Here is a 20,226-nt window from a genome sequence, read left to right on the forward strand (position 1 = left end):
TTTGGGCCTTAATTTCATGCTACCGTAGTTGGTACAGCAACACAAGTCCGCGCTCGACATATAACATCGTACCATGAACCAGATATGAACTGAAAATGCTCACGTGTTTCATTATATATTGCATTTATGTGCAAGTTTGAACCTTTGCTACATGCTTTGCTACATTTAAAGTGTTATGATCAACACAATGAATTTCACCACAGATCAATTCTAAAGGTCATTAAGTATTCAAATATGTAATTAGCTGAAATAAAAATAATTAATTTCTTTGAGTACTGTCATTGTATCACAATATAGCATGTGTAATTACCTTTGGTCAAGTCCTTCAAGCTCTATATGCCAAACCGTGAAAGCTTGTTAGCTATTTATGCAAATTATGAATTAGCTGACATGAAAATGCAAAATGACTTTCAATACTGTTATAACCTGGTATAATGATCAATGTACACAGCATGTTTCGCCAAATTTTATCAAGTAAATGCCAGTATATATCCCTAATTTGGAAGGTTCATTAAATATGCATATTGGGAATTGGCTGAAAAAAATGTCAAATGACTTTCAATAATCTTGTATCATAGTATCTTTAATGTACATAGCAAGTTTTGCCAACTTTGGTCAAGTCAAAACAGATAAATATCGCTAATAAATGCGGGATATCGGACCGCAGGCGGGCGAAGATTGCATTATAAGCGCGCCAACCCAAACTCACTGCATGGACATAACATTTACGATATCGAAGTCCAAAGTCAACTACGTCATTGTTAGAATAAGAGAGGTTTTCCATCACACGGGAGCATACCATCACAAATTTTGCACAGATGGCGTTGCACTGGCATTGAAAAAGGGTGCATGGGAGCATGGGAACGCGGGCAGTTTCCCTCGCTATGGGTAGGAAATGCATTGAGCAAGACACACTTCCGGGTTCGCAAAAAAACGAGGATCCCATTTACGGGGCGCTCAAATATAACTATTTGCTGTGATACATAGCAGAGGCGTATATGTTTGTGATGCTGAGAATAACATCAGTAAATAAATGACGGGTTTTAAAAGTTGACGTTTTTTTCGATGAAACAGACTTCTGAAGGTAGCTCGCTTGGGGAACATGTCATCCCGGCCGCTGTCCGCTTTGACCCCAGTAATTCACACTGGTTTTGGTCGGCCCCAGGTACCCAAGTCACTTCGACCCCGTCACACTTTTGCCTACATGTCCACGGAGACGATTCAACATGTTCCACAACAAAGCCAAGACAAAAATTGAAAATATCAATAAAATGGCTTCACAAAGGCTGAAATACACGATACTCGATGAAGTATGAAGTTTATGAAATGAAATCAAAATTGACAACACAAGTGTTTGTCTCGGGTAATACCACTTGAAGTTGAACTATTCTACAGACTGTTTTTTTCCATACAGTGCAGTATTTGTCAGTGACAAATTAATCTTTCCAATACATTTTTTGCGATGAGCTGGAAATTTGATTAATATCGAGTTAATGTACATAAATATTCCGTTATTTACTGGGACACGTTTATTTTCTCGATCCGCTATCTGCGGACTACGTGCTGAAGTACATTGACTGTTCATGTCAACGATCGTTTCTCCCTCTGCAGAGTTTCTGTATCCCGTTCAACAACGCTGTACCTCGATCACACGATAGTGACGCTATGTAGCTGTGCAGTATTGAAACTTATCATAAAATGGCCACCTCGTCTAACAGTAACACGTATTGTCGGATTATCGTACGGAAAAAAGACTGCAAAAGTAAGACTTATGAATCTTCATCAGAATTGAACACATCATGATTGTACACGAGTATCAACCGTGAATGCACGTTGAGCTAGGCAGTTACACAAGCATGGTACGCTACATGCATAGCCCTACGAGTATGGCGACAGTGTCCGGCTTTGGCTACGCCGCCTTCCGGAGGTGGGAGGCGGCGTAGCCAAAGCCGGACACTCTCGTCATACTCGTAGGGCTAGCTACATGCACTGCCGCGATGCCGATCGTATGCATTCCAAGGCCTATCCCGGAATTTGTTTCACAAACAACCTCAAAGGAGAGCAAACATACTTCTATGGACAATGACGAACACGTTTCTTGGCGAAGCAAAATCAAAACAGTGCAGAAGTACATGAAGTAGGTCATGGCCTTGGACTCTGTGCACGAACCTGATTGGACACTTCAATACCTTTGACCCAAAGTTATTATTCATCAGCACTTCCATGCCATGAGGCTAGGTAGAGAACGTATTACTCATTTATGGCGATCGAGCAGCGAGGGAAACAATCAATTACCAAGGATAAAGCTAATTTGCTAAACGATATTTTATCTTGAATAGTGAATTGAATGAGTAATAAAATATCATATTTTTAATGTTCAATACGAGGTTGAAACACGGAGGGACCGTGGTTGAAACCAGAGCTATCCAGCTGTAGCCAACCTGGACAAGCACATTTCACAGCGCCCTCAAACAGTCGATTGTTTTCACTTGTCATACGCGGCGTAACAGAAAAATTAAAACTTTCATAACTTCATTAATATCCAAGCCACGCCCACCAAAACCTTTTCAGTTCTAGCCATTTGAATTCTGAAGATGTCTACCAAATTTGACTGAAATACGTTCAGCCGTTTTTGAGAAAATGGACCAACAGACAGACAGACAGACAGACAGACAGACAGACATCGCTGCGACATATGCTCACGTGTTCACACGTGAGCAAAAAATCGCTGAAATCGCAAAATTCACTTTAATTTTTCAAACAGAGCCCCGAAAAGTCACTTACCTTCTCAGAAAATCCAATTGAAGAGATGAAGTTGGTCTCCAATGATAATTATCGGCGAAAAAATGAGGATTTGGGAGCGACTGAAAAACTGTGTTAGCCAGCCAACGGTCACAGTGTAGACTGAGTTGCTGAGTGCCGTTCGAAAGGAAATGGCATTTGCATATGCAAATTGCACCCCTAGCGTTCAGACTGTATGACATTGGTCAATGTCCTTGTACCAACTCTGAATAAAATCCGTCGAAACATGCCTGAGTAATGGCTCTGTACATGAAAAAATCGTAATAAAATGGCCGCCTGGCGGCCATATTGGATCGTATCACAAAACAAATTGACGTGCATCTGTATGCCATATGAAGTAATCCTTCTATCAAGTTTGAATGAAATCGCTCCAGGCATCTCAGAGATATCTGCGTGAACGGACGGACGCACGCACGCACGCACGCACGGACGGACGCACGCACGCACGCACGCACGCACGCACGGACATGACCAAACCTATAAGTCCCCCCGGACGGTGTCCGTGGGGACTAACAAAACAGCACTAGACGCCAGTGTACCATATAAATAGAGAATTTGAGGTGTACCGGTGCTGGGTCCATTTCCAGGCTACTATTATGCTTGCACGCATTACATAAGCTATACCCAGTACCGCTAAATTGCACTATGTTCCTTTGCTGCACCATTTGAATAGCTTCTTAATATTTTTGGTATCGTCAGTAAACAGACTGTGTTTGTGACATATGGAGCCATAAATCATGCTGTAACTAATGCTAAAGTTTGACTGTGTAAGGTCACTACACCAACATGCAATCATGTAAAAATTGCTTTCATTTTTAGTCTCGTTTGGACAACCACACAACCACATTCCATTAATGTCAACATAAGTTCACTGTCCTGCAACAGATAAATTGCATACCTACACAGATAGTGTAGAAAATCTAACTTGTATCTGAACTTACAAATATCGAAATCCCATACTTGAGAGTCTGTTAAGTTACAGTCAAAATGACTCTGAAATACCGGTATCTTTGTGGTTAGCTTGCTATTCACATTGTGTGTCAATATGTAGCAGTAGACTAGTAGCTAATGTTTCTGGTGAAACAATCACAAAGTTTGGGAAGATATGGCTTGCATCTGGGTTGAAAGTGGCTGCATGATAACAATTTGTAATGCTCAGGCCAGCCTTGTGGTGACAACACAACTGACAATGTTATCCAATATGTGATTGGCTACTCATTGAAATAATACTTTACTATAGCATGGCCAAATTTAGAGTTGAGCTGAACTAGTGAAAATAATTTTACAAATCATTACAAAAGTTATGGACAAGATAAGTTACAATTTTTGTTACATATATTTCAGCCTTTGCTTCATGTGTACTTTGTTATTTCTTGTCCCACCTTTGAACTTTTTGTCAGCAGAGTACTACACACAAATGCAATCACTCTGTTTGATAACAGAGGTTCCATACAACTGCCTCAGCAGTTTTTCAAGGGGTTATATTGATGCTGACAGCAGGTCACATGATCTTCCTATCTGTGTTTGTGAAAGGTTTGATCAATTTTGCCAATGTGTGACCACTGGCATGTCGTGTATTTTGCTGAAGCAGAATTCTGGATAGATTCATTGGATAGTCAAGCATGAAAACATGTCAAAATTTTTCCTCTGTTGGCGGTTTTAATTTTTTGTGGAGCTCTTTTTCATGCTGCTGACCTTTTCTATGAAAAATCAGATACCTGTAGGTTTATAAAAAGTGACCCTCCCCCTTGGACAGTTTCCTAAAAAAGTTACCCTCCCCCCACTGACCACTGGCATGTCGTGCATTTTTCTAAAGCAGAATTCAGTGGATATGTTCATTGGATAGTCAAGCACGAAAACTTGTTAAAATTTTTCCTCTGTTGGTGGTTTTGATTTTTTGTGGAGGTCGTTTTCGTGCTGCTGTCCTTTTCTATTAAAATCAGATATATGTAGGTTTATAAAAAGTGACCCTTCCCCTTGGATGGTTTTCAAAAAAGTGACTCCTCCCTAATTCCCCCCGCCCCCCTGTAATTACTGAAGGCTCCCTTAGAAATTATTATACACTGTGTATGACATATAACATACACAGCCATACACCTGAAAATCAGAAAATTGCAGTATGGTAATGTTTCTTTACCTTGCCTCCAACAAACTACCAGCTGAAAAACCTGTGTTTGGACTGCTTTGCAGGCAATGATGACATTGTCAAAACACCAAACTGAGCATCAGATGGTTTTGTCATTGAAAGACAATACAGGAGATACATCAAGCATCCTGTCAACATAGAGGGCGCTGTTGAATTACTCCCCTGGCATCAGTATACCATTTTGGAATCACCTCCTGGTAGAAGAAATGATGCAATTAATACATATTATACAAGTCTTCTCTTTTAAAGGCATGTGTTGGCGCCAGATTGGCTCATCAGAAAATTTACCCACAAAATTATAATTTCAATGGAAAACAAAAGGCTATTACACCTCCATAATCCTCTTACAGACCAGAACAAAGGCGATCCCAGGGATTGCCAGAAATGCCTTTAAATTGTGATGAATTTCTGATAGCAGCTAAGCACTCCTCAAACTATGAACCTTGTGGTATTTTTCCATAAGCAAATTAATAGGGACTCTTGTTGCGTATCAGGCTGAAAAGCCACAGTAGGGTCTAAGTGTTAACTTTGTACAGTCAAAGTGGTTGGATGAGAGTTGCTGAAGAACCATGATTTGAAGGGTTTTAGGGCAATATCTCATAAACGGTCCGGAATTTTTGGAAACGCATGCTTAACTATATTCTCATGTATGACTTCAATATTCCTACCAAAGGTCAGCTAAATTTGTTTACAATTGAGAGAGTTGAAAGATTTTGAGCATTTTCAAAATACAAGGAGTCGAAAATCCATAGAAAAACAACGGAACGGTAAGATTTTGCATGTACAAAAGTAGGCGTTTGGAACGCTGCCAGCGATAGCAACAAGCCCGCGCTGTGAATGCTTCGGTATCGCCTTAACCCTTCACATATTTCAACTTGTTCAAGAGATGGGCCTTCTTTTATCATCTGACTTATTTTCATTTAATGGCTGATAAATTGCAGGAGTAAATCAATTTTTCAGAATGCAAATGAAACCAGTGAGCCTCAAAATAATTATGCAAAACTAAGATCATCATCAGTAACAGATATTACTTGTAGACAACACCCATCACAGTCGACTCACAAGTGCGCCCATGGTAACCCACAATATGCAAGAGTGGGAGACACAGGTTCCGTTTTGGGGACATTGTCGCAAGGGCGCATCCTGGCGGCAACACTGCATATATCGATGTCAAGTCTTTCAACTGAACACTCACAAGTTTTTTACCTGTTAAACAATCACAATTATTTTAAATTATTAGAAATATTAGAACACAGCTGTCTAAAATGGGCAATCAAGCATCCCCTACAGCTCGGCTATCATTTATTGCTGAAAACAATGACAAACGGACTTTCTACGTAGCTCCTAAAATGAAATGTGAAGAGAACTGCTACAATTTATTTATTGATGAGTTGACAATTCAGTAGATTTTCGATTCAATTCAAACTCGCAAAACATATGGTACATAGCAAAAGACATCACAGTCAAAACCGCTTGGCCAAATCCCACAAAGAAAGAATCCCAATTAATGACAGCTACCAGTACCATGCAAATAAGTATGAAGATATCATCAAGACTTTAGAGAGAAAATTAGATTCAAATTTTCATCATCATTTGATAACATGACTTTGCTGTTCTTCAATTTTTGGAATTTATGATTAGGGAGGGTTCAGTTATTATGGCTGGGGGTGGGCTGGCAAATTCTTCCTGTGCATCTGTCAAAGTAAGTGAACCCCTCCTACCCATTGCCCCTCAAAAATGACCCCATTTAAGATGACACAAATTCCATGTCCCTCCTCCCCATTGCTTGAGTAAGTATTGATCCAATTTTGATTTATAACACTGGCAATTACCAGTGCATAGATACAATATAACATTCAATGGAAAGAGATTTTTTCCAAAATTCTGCTCTTCTTCAAGGTCTTGTACATACTCATGTATACTGAGTCTCGGAAGGTTCAAAATGTTAATCATCACTTTTGATCGGGCACTGCCAATTTGATGGATTAAAACATCATCATCCTCTTCCACAGCAAAAAGCTAAGAGTCTGATATGTCACTGTCACCGTCACTATCTGTATTTTGAACAGTTTGCAAATAATTTATGGTCTTTAACTGAGTTTCAATGTTTTTTTCTGTTCTGAGTACATCACAGCTTTGATTTTGTCTCATTTGTTACCTTTGTTTCACAGATTGTGATGAATTAAGGTTTGGTGCGCCCTCTATAGTGCGCAACGTATTCTGCGCACAATAGACGTCAGTCGAGATGGAGGCGTTATGCAACAATCCGCGTCCACGAAGGCAGGGAAAATTTGTTTACAGAAAATCAATAATAAGGCAAAGTCAAGCTCAAAAAAAATTGGAAGAATTGAACAAGGTACGTAATGAACTTTATCTCGTTCATGTTTCTTTTTGTTACGAATTCAATGGCGTACAGATACTTTGTTTCTTGTCAGTAGCATAGCAGCACAACGTCGTTTATTACAGTTTGAGATTTACGTAGCGTACGTATGTTATGTATAAACATGAACAAATTTGATGCCAAATCTAAAATCCCACAATAATATTGATTCCAAAATAATGTAAGTGAATTTAGGAAGTTCTATATCCCTCGTAGCTGACCTGTTTCATGTGTGTATTCAAGAAACATAATCCAATTCTAATCCATTTGAAAAAATGTAAACATGTACCGCACGCGAATACAACTGTCGACGCGACATCACTAGTCCGTGGGCTACAGGGGGTCTACGTGCACCCCCCCCCCACAGGATAACAAACCTGTATTTTTCAGAACCCTTGGGATCCCTAGAATACGAAATGGAATTTTAACAGGAAAAATATAGGGACGCAATAGCTGTTATGGTCATGTTTTGAAGGGTACCGCAAAATCACGATTTTCCAAGCCAAATGCATTTTCGTCAAATCTGTCTTCTTGTAAGTCATGTGCTGAGCTCATTTTTTAACATAACCTCACTTGTTTGGTATCATTAGAAAGGGAATTTATTCGTCTTTAAGATGACATATTGCATTATGCAATATCTTCTACAGTTTTTGTCAAATATAACCAAAACTTACCCCTTACCCCAAAATTTAACATTGCAAATTACAGTAAAACTCAAATTCTACCAATTTTTTAGCTTGGCATAATGAAATATGCATTGCTTTGTCTGAAATCTGTTTTATTTGATACAAGGACATGTCAGAAATATGAAATAGACTTTTAACAGAAAAAATATTGGGAATTTACAGCTGTAACAGTCATATTTTGAAGGGTACCGCAAAATAACAGTGTTGCAGATTTGCATGCATTTTTGTTAAAACTGTCTTCCTATAAGTTATCTGCTGAGCTTGTGTTTGAATATAACCTGGCTTGTTAGGTATCATTAGAAAGATAATTTACTAATCTTTAAAATGACATATTGTAACATGCAATATCTTGTGTAGTTTTCACGATATCTAACCAAAACTTACCCCATACCCCAAACTTTACATTGAAAATTTCAGTCATAGCTAAAACCAAATTCTACCATTTTTTTAGCTTGACACAAAAAATATGGCCATTTTGCTATGAAATCTATTTTATTTGGTACAGGACATGTCAGAAATATGAAATAGACTTTTAACAGAAAAAATATTGGGAATCTACAGCTGTAACAGTCATATTTTGAATTGTACCGCAAAGTAACAGTGTTGCAGATTTGCATGCATGTTTGTTTAATTTGTCTTCCTATAAGTTATCTGCTGAGCTTGGTTTTGAATGTAACCTGGCTTGTTAGGTATCATTAGAAAGATAATTTACTAATCTTTAAAATGACATATTGTAAATGACATATTGTAACATGCAATATCGTGTGTAGTTTTCATGATATATAACCAAAACTTACCCCATACCCCAAAGTTTACATTGAAAATTTCAGTCATAGCTAAAACCAAATTCTACCATTTTTTTTAGCTTGGCACAAAAAATCTGGCCGTTTTTGCTATGAAATCTGTTTTATTTGGTACAGGAACATGTCGGAAATATGAAATAGACTTTTAACAGAAAAAATATTGGGAATTTACAGCTGTAACAGTCATATTTTGAAGGGTACCGCAAAATAACAGTGTTGCAGATTTGCATGCATTTTTGTTTAATTTGTCTTCCTATAAGTTATCTGCTGAGCTTGTGTTTGAATATAACCTGGCTTGTTAGGTATCATTAGAAAGATAATTTACTAATCTTTAAAATGACATATTGTAACATGCAATATCTTGTGTAGTTTTCACGATATCTAACCAAAACTTACCCCATACCCCAAACTTTACATTGAAAATTTCAGTCATAGCTAAAACCAAATTCTACCATTTTTTTAGCTTGACACAAAAAATATGGCCATTTTTGCTATGAAATCTATTTTATTTGGTACAGGACATGTCAGAAATATGAAATAGACTTTTAACAGAAAAAATATTGGGAATCTACAGCTGTAACAGTCATATTTTGAATTGTACCGCAAAGTAACAGTGTTGCAGATTTGCATGCATGTTTGTTTAATTTGTCTTCCTATAAGTTATCTGCTGAGCTTGGTTTTGAATGTAACCTGGCTTGTTAGGTATCATTAGAAAGATAATTTACTAATCTTTAAAATGACATATTGTAACATGCAATATCGTGTGTAGTTTTCATGATATATAACCAAAACTTACCCCATACCCCAAAGTTTACATTGAAAATTTCAGTCATAGCTAAAACCAAATTCTACCATTTTTTTTAGCTTGGCACAAAAAATCTGGCCGTTTTTGCTATGAAATCTGTTTTATTTGGTACAGGAACATGTCGGAAATATGAAATAGACTTTTAACAGAAAAAATATTGGGAATCTACAGCTGTAACAGTCATATTTTGAAGGGTACCGCAAAGTAACAGTGTTGCAGATTTGCATGCATTTTTGTTTAATTTGTCTTCCTATAAGTTATCTGCTGAGCTTGTTTTTGAATATAACCTGGCTTGTTAGGTATCATTAGTAAGCTAATTTACTAATCTTTGAAATGACATATTGTAACATGCAATATCTTGTGTAGTTTTCATGATATATAACCAAAACTTACCCCATACCCCAAAGTTTACATTGAAAATTTCAGTCATAGCTAAAACCAAATTCTACCATTTTTTTAGCTTGACACAAAAAATATGGCCGTTTTTGCTATGAAATCTATTTTATTTGGTACAGGGACATGTCGGAAATATGAAATAGACTTTTAACAGAAAAAATATTGGGAATCTACAGCTGTAACAGTCATATTTTGAAGGGTACCGCAAAGTAACAGTGTTGCAGATTTGCATGCATTTTGTTTAATTTGTCGTCTTATAAGTTATCTGCTGAGCTAGTTTTTGAATATAACCTGGCTTGTTAGGTATCATTAGAAAGATAATTTACTAATGTTTAGAATGACATATTGTAACATGCAATATCTTGTACAGATTTTTATGAAATATGACCAAAACTTAACCCATACCCCAAAATTTACATCGAAAACTACTGTCATAGCTACTGTCAAATTCAAGCAATTTTTTACGCAGACATAAAAAATTAGACAATTTTTTGTATGAAATCTGTTTTATTTTGTATTTTGCCATATCAGAAATATGAAATGAACTTTTAACAGAAAAAATATTAGGATTCTATAGCTGTAACAGCTGTATTTTAAGGGTACAGCAAAATCTCAGTATCCTGATTCGTATGCGTTTTTGTTAAATCTGTCATCTTATAAGTCGTCTACTAAGCTTGTTATTGATTATAACTGGGTTTGTTTAGTATCATTGAAAAGGTAATTGAATATTCTTTACAATGAATATTGTAACAGGCAATATCTTGTATATTTTTCATGGAATATGACCAAAACGTACCCCATACCCCAAGGTTTATATTGAAAGTACTGTCATAGATAACGTGATCAAATTCCGTGAATTTTTAGCTAGACATGATAAAATAGCTCTGTTTCGGTATTAAATCTGTTGTATATGGTACTGGGTCATGTCAGAAATGTGAAATAGACTTTTAACAGAAAAAATATTTGGACTGTATGGTTGTAACAGCCATATTTTGAAGGGAAATGCAAAATCGCAGTACCGCAAACTGGCACCTTTTTTGTTAAATTCTTCTTCTTGTAAGTCATCTGCTGAACTTATTTTGTGACACAACCTGGCTTGTGAGGTATCATTAGTAGGGCAATTTATTTTTCTTTAAGATGACATATTGTCATATACAATGTCATTCATAGTTTTCCTGGAATATGGTCAAACTTTACCCCATACCCAAAAAGTTCAAATCGCAAATTACGGCTTATCTTAAATTCTACCATTTTTGCTGCACATAATACAAAAGGCAATTCTTGTTTAAAATCTGATTTATTTGTTACAAAAGTATGTCACAAGTATAAAATTAACTTATAACGGGAAGATGATACAATTTAGTAGCCATTTGGATCATTTTTGGAGGGGGAACCCATATATTGCAAATGTATGTGTTTCGGCAAATTTGCCCTGATACCTGGGTACCCTTCCAAATATGATCCAAAAGGCTACAAAATCATATTATGTTCCTGTTAAAAGTTAGTTTCATATTTGTGACATACTTTTTTAACAAAATCACAGATTTCATAGATTGCATACAAGCATTGCCTTTGGTATATAAAGTTAATAAATTGTAAAAAAAAGGTAGAGTTTCAGATTTGCAGTAATTTGCTGTGTAAACCTTGGGGTATGGGGTAAGTTTTGGTCCTATTTCATGAAACCTAAACAAGACATTGCATATTACGATATGTCATTTAAAGACTAGTAATTACCTTTCTATTGATACCTAACAAGCCAGGTTATGTCAAAAATCAAGCTCAGCAGATGACTTATAAGAAGACACATTTAACAAAAAAGCAAGCGAGTTGGCAATACTGTGATTTTGCGAGACCCTTCAAAATATGACTGTTACAGCTGTAGAGTCCCAATATATTTTCTGTTAAAAGTCTATTTCATATTTCTGACATTCCTCAGTACCAAATAAAAAGATTTCATATAAAGCATTGCCTTATTTGTTATGTCTAGCTAGAAAATTTGTAGAATTTGACGATAGCTACGAAAGTAATTTTCGATATAAACTTTGTGGTATGGGGTAAGTTTTGGTTATATATCATGAAAACTACACACGATATTGCATGTTACAATATGTCATTCTAAAGATTAGTAAATTATCTTTCTAATGATACCTAACAAGCCAGGTTATATCCAAAAACAAGCTCAGCAGATAACTTATAGGAAGACAAATTTAACAAAAATGCATGCAAATCTGCTACACTATGATTTTGCGGTAACCTTCAAAATATGACTGTTACAGCTGTAGATTCCCAATATTTTTTCTGTTAAAAGTCTATTTCATGTTTCTGATATATCTCTGTACCAAATAAAACAGATTTAATAGCAAAAACGGCCATATTTTTTGTGTCAAGCTAAAAAAATGGTAGAATTTGGTTTTAGCTATGACTGAAATTTTCAATGTAAACTTTGGGGTATGGGGTAAGTTTTGGTTACATATCATGAAAACTACACACGATATTGCATGTTACAATATGTCATTCTAAAGATTAGTAAATTATCTTTCTAATGATACCTAACAAGCCAGGTTATATCCAAAAACAAGCTCAGCAGATAACTTATAGGAAGACAAATTTAACAAAAATGCATGCAAATCTGCTACACTATGATTTTGCGGTAACCTTCAAAATATGACTGTTACAGCTGTAGATTCCCAATATTTTTTCTGTTAAAAGTCTATTTCATGTTTCTGATATATCTCTGTACCAAATAAAACAGATTTAATAGCAAAAACGGCCATATTTTTTGTGTCAAGCTAAAAAAATGGTAGAATTTGGTTTTAGCTATGACTGAAATTTTCAATGTAAACTTTGGGGTATGGGGTAAGTTTTGGTTACATATCATGAAAACTACACACGATATTGCATGTTACAATATGTCATTCTAAAGATTAGTAAATTATCTTTCTAATGATACCTAACAAGCCAGGTTATATCCAAAAACAAGCTCAGCAGATAACTTATAGGAAGAAAAATTTAACAAAAATGCATGCAAATCTGCTACACTATGATTTTGCGGTAACCTTCAAAATATGACTGTTACAGCTGTAGATTCCCAATATTTTTTCTGTTAAAAGTCTATTTCATGTTTCTGATATATCTCTGTACCAAATAAAACAGATTTAATAGCAAAAACGGCCATATTTTTGTGTCAAGCTAAAAAAATGGTAGAATTTGGTTTTAGCTATGACTGAAATTTTCAATGTAAACTTTGGGGTATGGGGTAAGTTTTGGTTACATATCATGAAAACTACACACGATATTGCATGTTACAATATGTCATTCTAAAGATTAGTAAATTATCTTTCTAATGATACCTAACAAGCCAGGTTATATCCAAATACAAGCTCAGCAGATAACTTATAAGAAGACAGTTTTAACAAAAATGCATGCAAATCTGCAACACTGTTATTTTGCGGTACCCTTCAAAATATGACTGTTACAGCTGTAGATTCCCAATATTTTTTCTGTTAAAAGTCTATTCCATATTTCTGACATGTCCCTGTATCAAATAAAACAGATTTCAGACAAAGCAATGCATATTTCATTATGCCCAGCCAAAAAATTGGTAGAATTTGAATTTTACTGTAATTTGCAATGTTAAATTTTGGGGTAAGGGGTAAGTTTTGGTTATATTTGACAAAAACTGTAGAAGATATTGCATAATGCAATATGTCATCTTAAAGACGAATAAATTCCCTTTCTAATGATACCAAACAAGTGAGGTTATGTTAAAAAATGAGCTCAGCACATGACTTACAAGAAGACAGATTTGACGAAAATGCATTTGGCTTGGAAAATCGTGATTTTGCGGTACCCTTCAAAACATGACCATAACAGCTATTGCGTCCCTATATTTTTCCTGTTAAAATTCCATTTCGTATTCTAGGGATCCCAAGGGTTCTGAAAAATACAGGTTTGTTATCCTGTGGGGGGGGGTGCACGTAGACCCCCTCTAGCCCACGGACTACACGTGCTAGCTACAGTCAGTGGCCATGGCCCAGCTTCCGTACACATTGGAGAAATGTGTAAGTTGTCGTCACCATACAGCATAACTAAAAATCAAACCCAGCCAAATCAACAGCATTTTTACCGAAACAAGGAAAGAAGTTTAAGAAGGAAGAGAAAGGAATATAATATTTTCAATTTCATGTTAGAGGAATGTGACTTTGGTACAATCAATTTCTCGATGTCTTGTAATGCACCATACCCCGTACAGCTGGCTCAAGCTTCCTAACAACTATTGAAAAACGTCTATTCCGTAGTGAAACTCATTTGTTCGAACCCTGTAATATGATGGTTGCATGCCACTTGTGGGATATGCATGCATTGTCAAACATCCATAGGATGAAACATAATATTTTTTTTATTTTTTTTATAGGAAAAGATCCCAACTATGTATGAAGACGAAAAAATATTTACAGAAAACCACATCAACAAATTCAGCTGGAGAGAGGGTTGGAGGATAGTTGAATTGGGGTTGCTTGCTGATCAACTAAACAGTGGTTGTAGTGTGTGTGGTAAAACTATTAAACTTGTCAATACAGAGTCAGAGACTTATTACATGCTGGCATCACTACTTCACATAAGGTGTGATTATTGTGGTGGCATCAACTACATCTCAACAGATAAAAAGTCTCGACTATATGATGTCAACACAAAGGTTTGGCCTAGGTGAGCACAGTTTCTAATCACATTTAATAATCATGTATTGTCTCAACAGTACACATAGTTCTGTTGTATGTATATATATATATTATTTATTACTGTATACTATATTATATTGGTAGCAATGTCCAGAAGTGTGACAGAGTACACCACATTGTATGTTCATGTATCTAAGTATGTCAGAGCTTTGAAACTTAGATTTACATGTTTATTCAAAGACTAAGACAATTGTTTTACTTTATTTGTGAGGGACTAACCAGTTATCGGTAATGTTAATTTTTCATAGGTCATGGTTGTGTAATGGGTGTCAAGTCAAAGAAAATTTTAGACTATGGTACCCACAATAAGAGAAGCCAAGTATGTGAACACGCAACACGGAAACAAAGGGAGCCAACTCCACATGACTGTCGCAAAAACTGGAGTTCATCCAGCAAATCAATGGAGTCCTCAGTCTGTGTTGAATTATTCACCAGAGCCGTGGAAAATGATGTTCGATATGGAACCCTGGTGGGGGACGAGGACTCCACAACTTGGAGAAATATTTGTGACTCTGTGAAGTATGATGTTGGGAAACGGTCAGACATAAACCATGTGAAAAAAAAGCCTTGGAAACCATCTGTATAAACTCAAAGGAACACAAAAGGAACTGACCACGACAACCATAATTTTTCAAAAAGTATTTGCATATGCACTGTCTCAGAATTAAAACAATGTTGATGGTATGAAAAGAGCCATTCTCAACATTGTTCCGCATGCTTAACCCTTAAAACGCCATGCACGGATATATCCGTACACGCCCAACTCACGCTCAGCGCCATGCACGGATATATCCGTACAGTCTCCCTTGGTAACCATCGCTATGTTCGAAACGCAATTTCCCGCGATTTTGAAGTCACCTGACAAAGATTTCATTCCCATAGCCTTTGAACCCTATTCTAGTACCATATAAGGAGTAAAACTGGGGTCATAAGGTCAGTCTGCATGGAAATTTCCAGGAAATACGTCAGCCTTCGCGCGAAATTGCGCCAGCCATTTTGTCTCTCATAAATATTTAACATGGATGCAAATAGCGCGTACAATGACCTCACTGAAAGCAAGATTCTGTCGCTCGTGAACCCGGAAGACCGTGATTTTTTTAAGAAGTACTTTTTGGACAGCGACAGTGATGAAGAATTTTTGGGATTTCCGAGGGAAAGCATCGAAAATCAGCGCGACAATGGTCCGGTGAGTGACGGTGAGGTGGGAGCTGCGGCAGCCATAGTGCCTGAAGACAACATCGGCGAGTTTAGCAGCGGCGAACAACATCGAAGCAGCGACGGCGGCGAAGATCTACGTATTGTTCGGGCAGAATTTCCTGGCGACAGCGAAGAAGAAGATCACCCCGACGACGAGTATCATTTGGAAGAAGTAGATGTGGCTGAAATTGGCGCGATCGACAATCCAGAAGACGATGTGGATTTGGCCGAGGATCGGGAGGTCGGATGGTCGTCCAGCCGTGACGCAGACGTACCGCAATACACCATGCCATTTGATGCCGAGCCGAAGTTGAATGAAGTAATATCAGGTGAATCAACTCCGTTATCTTTTGTTAAATTTTTTCTCACTGATGAAATTTTTGATATCATGTAAGGGAAACAATAGATATGCGAACATGAAGTTAGAAAGTCAGGCAGATATGCTGGGTCAGTTTTCCCGTATGCGTCAGTGGAGAGATGTAAACAGAGACGAGGTGATTATTTTTATTGCACTGAATATATCGATGGGGCTTGTTCAGAAACCTGATTTGAGCGATTATTGGAGTTGCCATGATGTGTTAACCACACCTTTTTTCAGTAGATGTATGACTAGGAACAGGTTTGAAATCATCAACAGCAATCTGCACTTCAATGACAACAACAACTACCATCGCAGAGGCCATCCACTTTTTGACAGCCTTTTCAAGATCAGGCCAGTGTATGACATCATCACACGCAGGTTTAGGGAAGTGTACGTCCCAGAACAACATCTCAGTCTTGATGAGGGAATGGTGCCATGGAAGGGTCCACTTTCTTTCCGTATGTACATACCATCGAAACCTGACCGATTTGGGCTGAAGGCATTTTCTCTGAACGAAGCAAAATCTGGCTACACCATTGGTTATGACGTGTATACCGGAAGTACCTTTGTCCCTGATCCAACAGCAGATGAGTATGAGCTGATGCAGAACCAGACATACCAAACAGTGATGGGGATGTTGAAACGGTGTAACATCTTGGAGAAAGGTTACCGTCTATACATGGACAGTTATTACATTTCACCCACTCTGGTAGATGACCTGGCCAGTTTGGATACAGTCACAGTGGGAACTGTCCGATGCAATCGTAAGGAGATGCCTAAAGCCCTGAAGAGGAAACTCAAAACAGGTAAGGTTATCGGGCGACGGAGAGGAGATGTACTGGCGCTGAAGTGGCAAGACAAGAGAGATGTCACCATTCTGTCTTCAGCCCATACAGCTGAGTGGGGAGTGTCAAGCACACACGACAGGGATGGAAATCCAGTCATCAAACCAACCTGTGTGATTGACTACAACCAGCATATGGGAGGTACTGACCTGGCAGATCAGTTGGTCCGGTATTACCCCACATACAGACGCAAGAACAAGTGGTACATCAAGTTTTTCTTCTCCTTGGTTGGCATGGCTGTGACCAACGCGTACATCTTGTGGAAGAAATATGCTCCAGCTGACCAACAGATGAGCCACTCTCGATTCAGACTGAGTGTAGTGGAGGAGATGGTCCAGTCTGCATCAGATGCGCCTGTACCCCTCGTGAACACCAAAGCTCGAAGATCAGCTGGTTTCTCTCTCAGACGGATGGTTGAGAGGCACTTTCCGGCCAAAGTGAAAGCAAAGAGTGGAGCCAAGAAACAGAACCCAAGTAGGGAGTGTGTTGTCTGCAAAGAGCGCATGAAGAAAGATGACCAACATGTCCTGGTGTACCTCCAGACACATCGCAACAGCAAACGTGTGAGATACCCGGAAACCAGGATTGAGTGTACCAAGTGTGATGTTGGCCTCTGTGTGACTCCGTGTTTTGAGATTTACCACACTGTCAAGAACTTCGCAGACGTCGATCCTGATACATGGAGTCAGTAATTCAACCAAACTTGGGTCATTGGTACACATGCGCACAAATACATATTTCATATTTCTACCCTCAACACAATTTCAACCAGCATGGAATGAATTATACAAGTTCAACCAAAAATAATTGTAGTTATCGCAATGGATTCCAAAATGACTTTATCTCTTTATTGCCCATTGCCTAAAAACTGTTCAGATTATTACTTGCTACCTACCTGATAAATCATGTTAGTTTCAGATGGTCGTTTCCTCTATTGCATGTCACCAGACATGTTCATTTTACACACCAATCGCTCAAATTCAGGCAATATCTTTATTGTTAGAATTCTTATTCATAATGTTCCCATATAGGCTGTGTATCACAAAATAATAGTAAAATACACGAATCTTTATGATCAAAGGATCACCTCAACTTTATTAGAAATGTGTAATTTACATATAGTGAACTATCATTGTCAGTTGCTACTCATCTTGTTCTCTATTTTGCAGGTTTTCGCATGAAGAACAGGGATGGCAGAAGCTAGCTTTTATTGTGAATCAACTTCTTTGCTTATATACAACCATATAATTCAAATAGAATAATAAAGGAACTGTTTTGTAATGAAATGATGCCATGATGACTTTTCTGCAGATGTAATTTGAACATTTCATATTTGTTGTGTATTTTCAGTGACCTTTTTGTATCTTATTTCATGTTTCAAACATCAGTAAAACAGTCAACACCAGCAAAGCAAAAACTGTTTATATTCTTGTACAAAATAGTAAATCTACCCATTGTATTATTTATTTGATATTTATTTGATATTTATGGATTTACAGAGTAATATTTATTTGCTTTGACATCATTTACATAATACTTTGACATCATTTACATATATTCTTTGACATTTCATTTACATTTATGCTTTGATATCATTTATTATTATTAAATGAAGTAAACATTTGAAAGAATCTTATGGCCTTGTCAATAATTAGTATGTGTGTGTAGTATGTATGTGGTATTTGTGTAAAAACACTGATGTTTATGACCCACTTTCTTTGACTTCAGTAAAATTCTAAAATAGACTTGACTTCAAAGGCATCACCATGTTCTCTCACGTCAGACTTTGTGATGAAATTCAGATTTGTATGAAAGTAATGAAGTGCTGTAGTCAATGACAAGTCAAACAAAATAGGTGTCTTCTAAATATGCAAATTGTTTATTGTTTTGTTTGTTTGATTGACTGTTCAAAGACATGTTCATAATTCATTCTACATTTTCAAAAGCACCACCTCCGAAATAATCGGGGCAACTTTCGAGGCAATCAGCTGTACAGTAAAAAGAAAATGAATTTCTAATGTGAAACAAGTGTTGCTGCTAAATATGCAAATTATTTATTTGTTTATTGTTTATCTGTTTACCTTCCCTGTGAAGTGGTATACAATTGGAACTCACTGACATTAGCCTTTATCACCCATGAATATATCCAGAAAATTTTATAAAGATTGGCCAAGTAAAACAATTTTTACAGCAAAAAGAAAATTTTCACCCATTTTTGACCAAAAATTGATGTTTTTAACCCATTTTGCTCTCAATTGCCTTGGTTTTGACCAAATGATATGTCATAATGACAAGTGTAGTACCTGTACACGCCAATTCAACATGTGTTTCCATGGCAAGGCTGAACAATCATGTTGTACTGATGCTTTGAATTTCTAATGTGAAACAAGTGTTGCTGCTAAATATGCAAATTATTTGTTTGTTTATTGTTTATCTGTTTACCTTCCCTGTGAAGCGGTATACAATTTGAACTTTTTGACATGAGCTTTTATCTTTCACTAACATACACAGAAAATTTTGAAAAGATTAGTCCAGTAGAACAATTTTTACAGCGAAAAGAAAATTTTCACCCATTTTTGACCAAAAATTGATGTTTTTAGCCCATTTTACCTGCCAACGTCCTGGCTTTTGAACAGTCTGTGTGTCATAATGTCATGTGTCATATCTATACACACCATTTCATGATTTATTTCTTTGGCAAACTGAAAAATAATGTATATCAGAAGCTCCAAATTGCCCAAGTGTTCTCCAAATTGTGTTTCTCAAATATGCAAATTGTTTGTTTGTTTATTGTTTATTTGTTTACCTTTACTTCGAGTTAACATGCAATTTAGGGTTTTTGTCATAAGCATGCATGTCTGACGAATGTATGTTGAAAATTTGAAAATGATTAGTGAATTAGTTCAATATTTATGGCAAAAACAACATTTTCACACTTTTTTTACCAAAAATTCATATTTTAGACCCATTTTCAGTAAAATGTATTTGAAATATACTTATTTCAGAGGCTCACATTGAATTGCCTAGTATATGTAGATGTCGATTCTTATAGGGTCTATGGGTCTG

At 36.8% G+C, this 20,226-nt stretch overlaps 1 protein-coding gene across 1 annotated transcript; it reads left to right on the forward strand.

Moving 5' to 3' along the window:
* The first annotated feature begins 7,119 nt into the window (after positions 1-7,119).
* LOC139145749 (piggyBac transposable element-derived protein 4-like) lies at positions 7,120-19,940 on the forward strand. The gene is made up of 3 exons (XM_070717060.1): positions 7,120-7,304; positions 14,433-14,725; positions 15,006-19,940. Exon 3 carries the CDS (start codon positions 16,326-16,328, stop codon positions 17,850-17,852), a length of 1,527 nt encoding a protein of 508 aa, XP_070573161.1. The 5' UTR covers positions 7,120-7,304; positions 14,433-14,725; positions 15,006-16,325; the 3' UTR covers positions 17,853-19,940.
* The last annotated feature ends 286 nt before the right edge of the window (positions 19,941-20,226 follow it).

This window comes from Ptychodera flava, chromosome 12 (genome assembly GCF_041260155.1).
Source record: "Ptychodera flava strain L36383 chromosome 12, AS_Pfla_20210202, whole genome shotgun sequence".
Lineage (NCBI taxonomy): Eukaryota > Metazoa > Hemichordata > Enteropneusta > Ptychoderidae > Ptychodera > Ptychodera flava.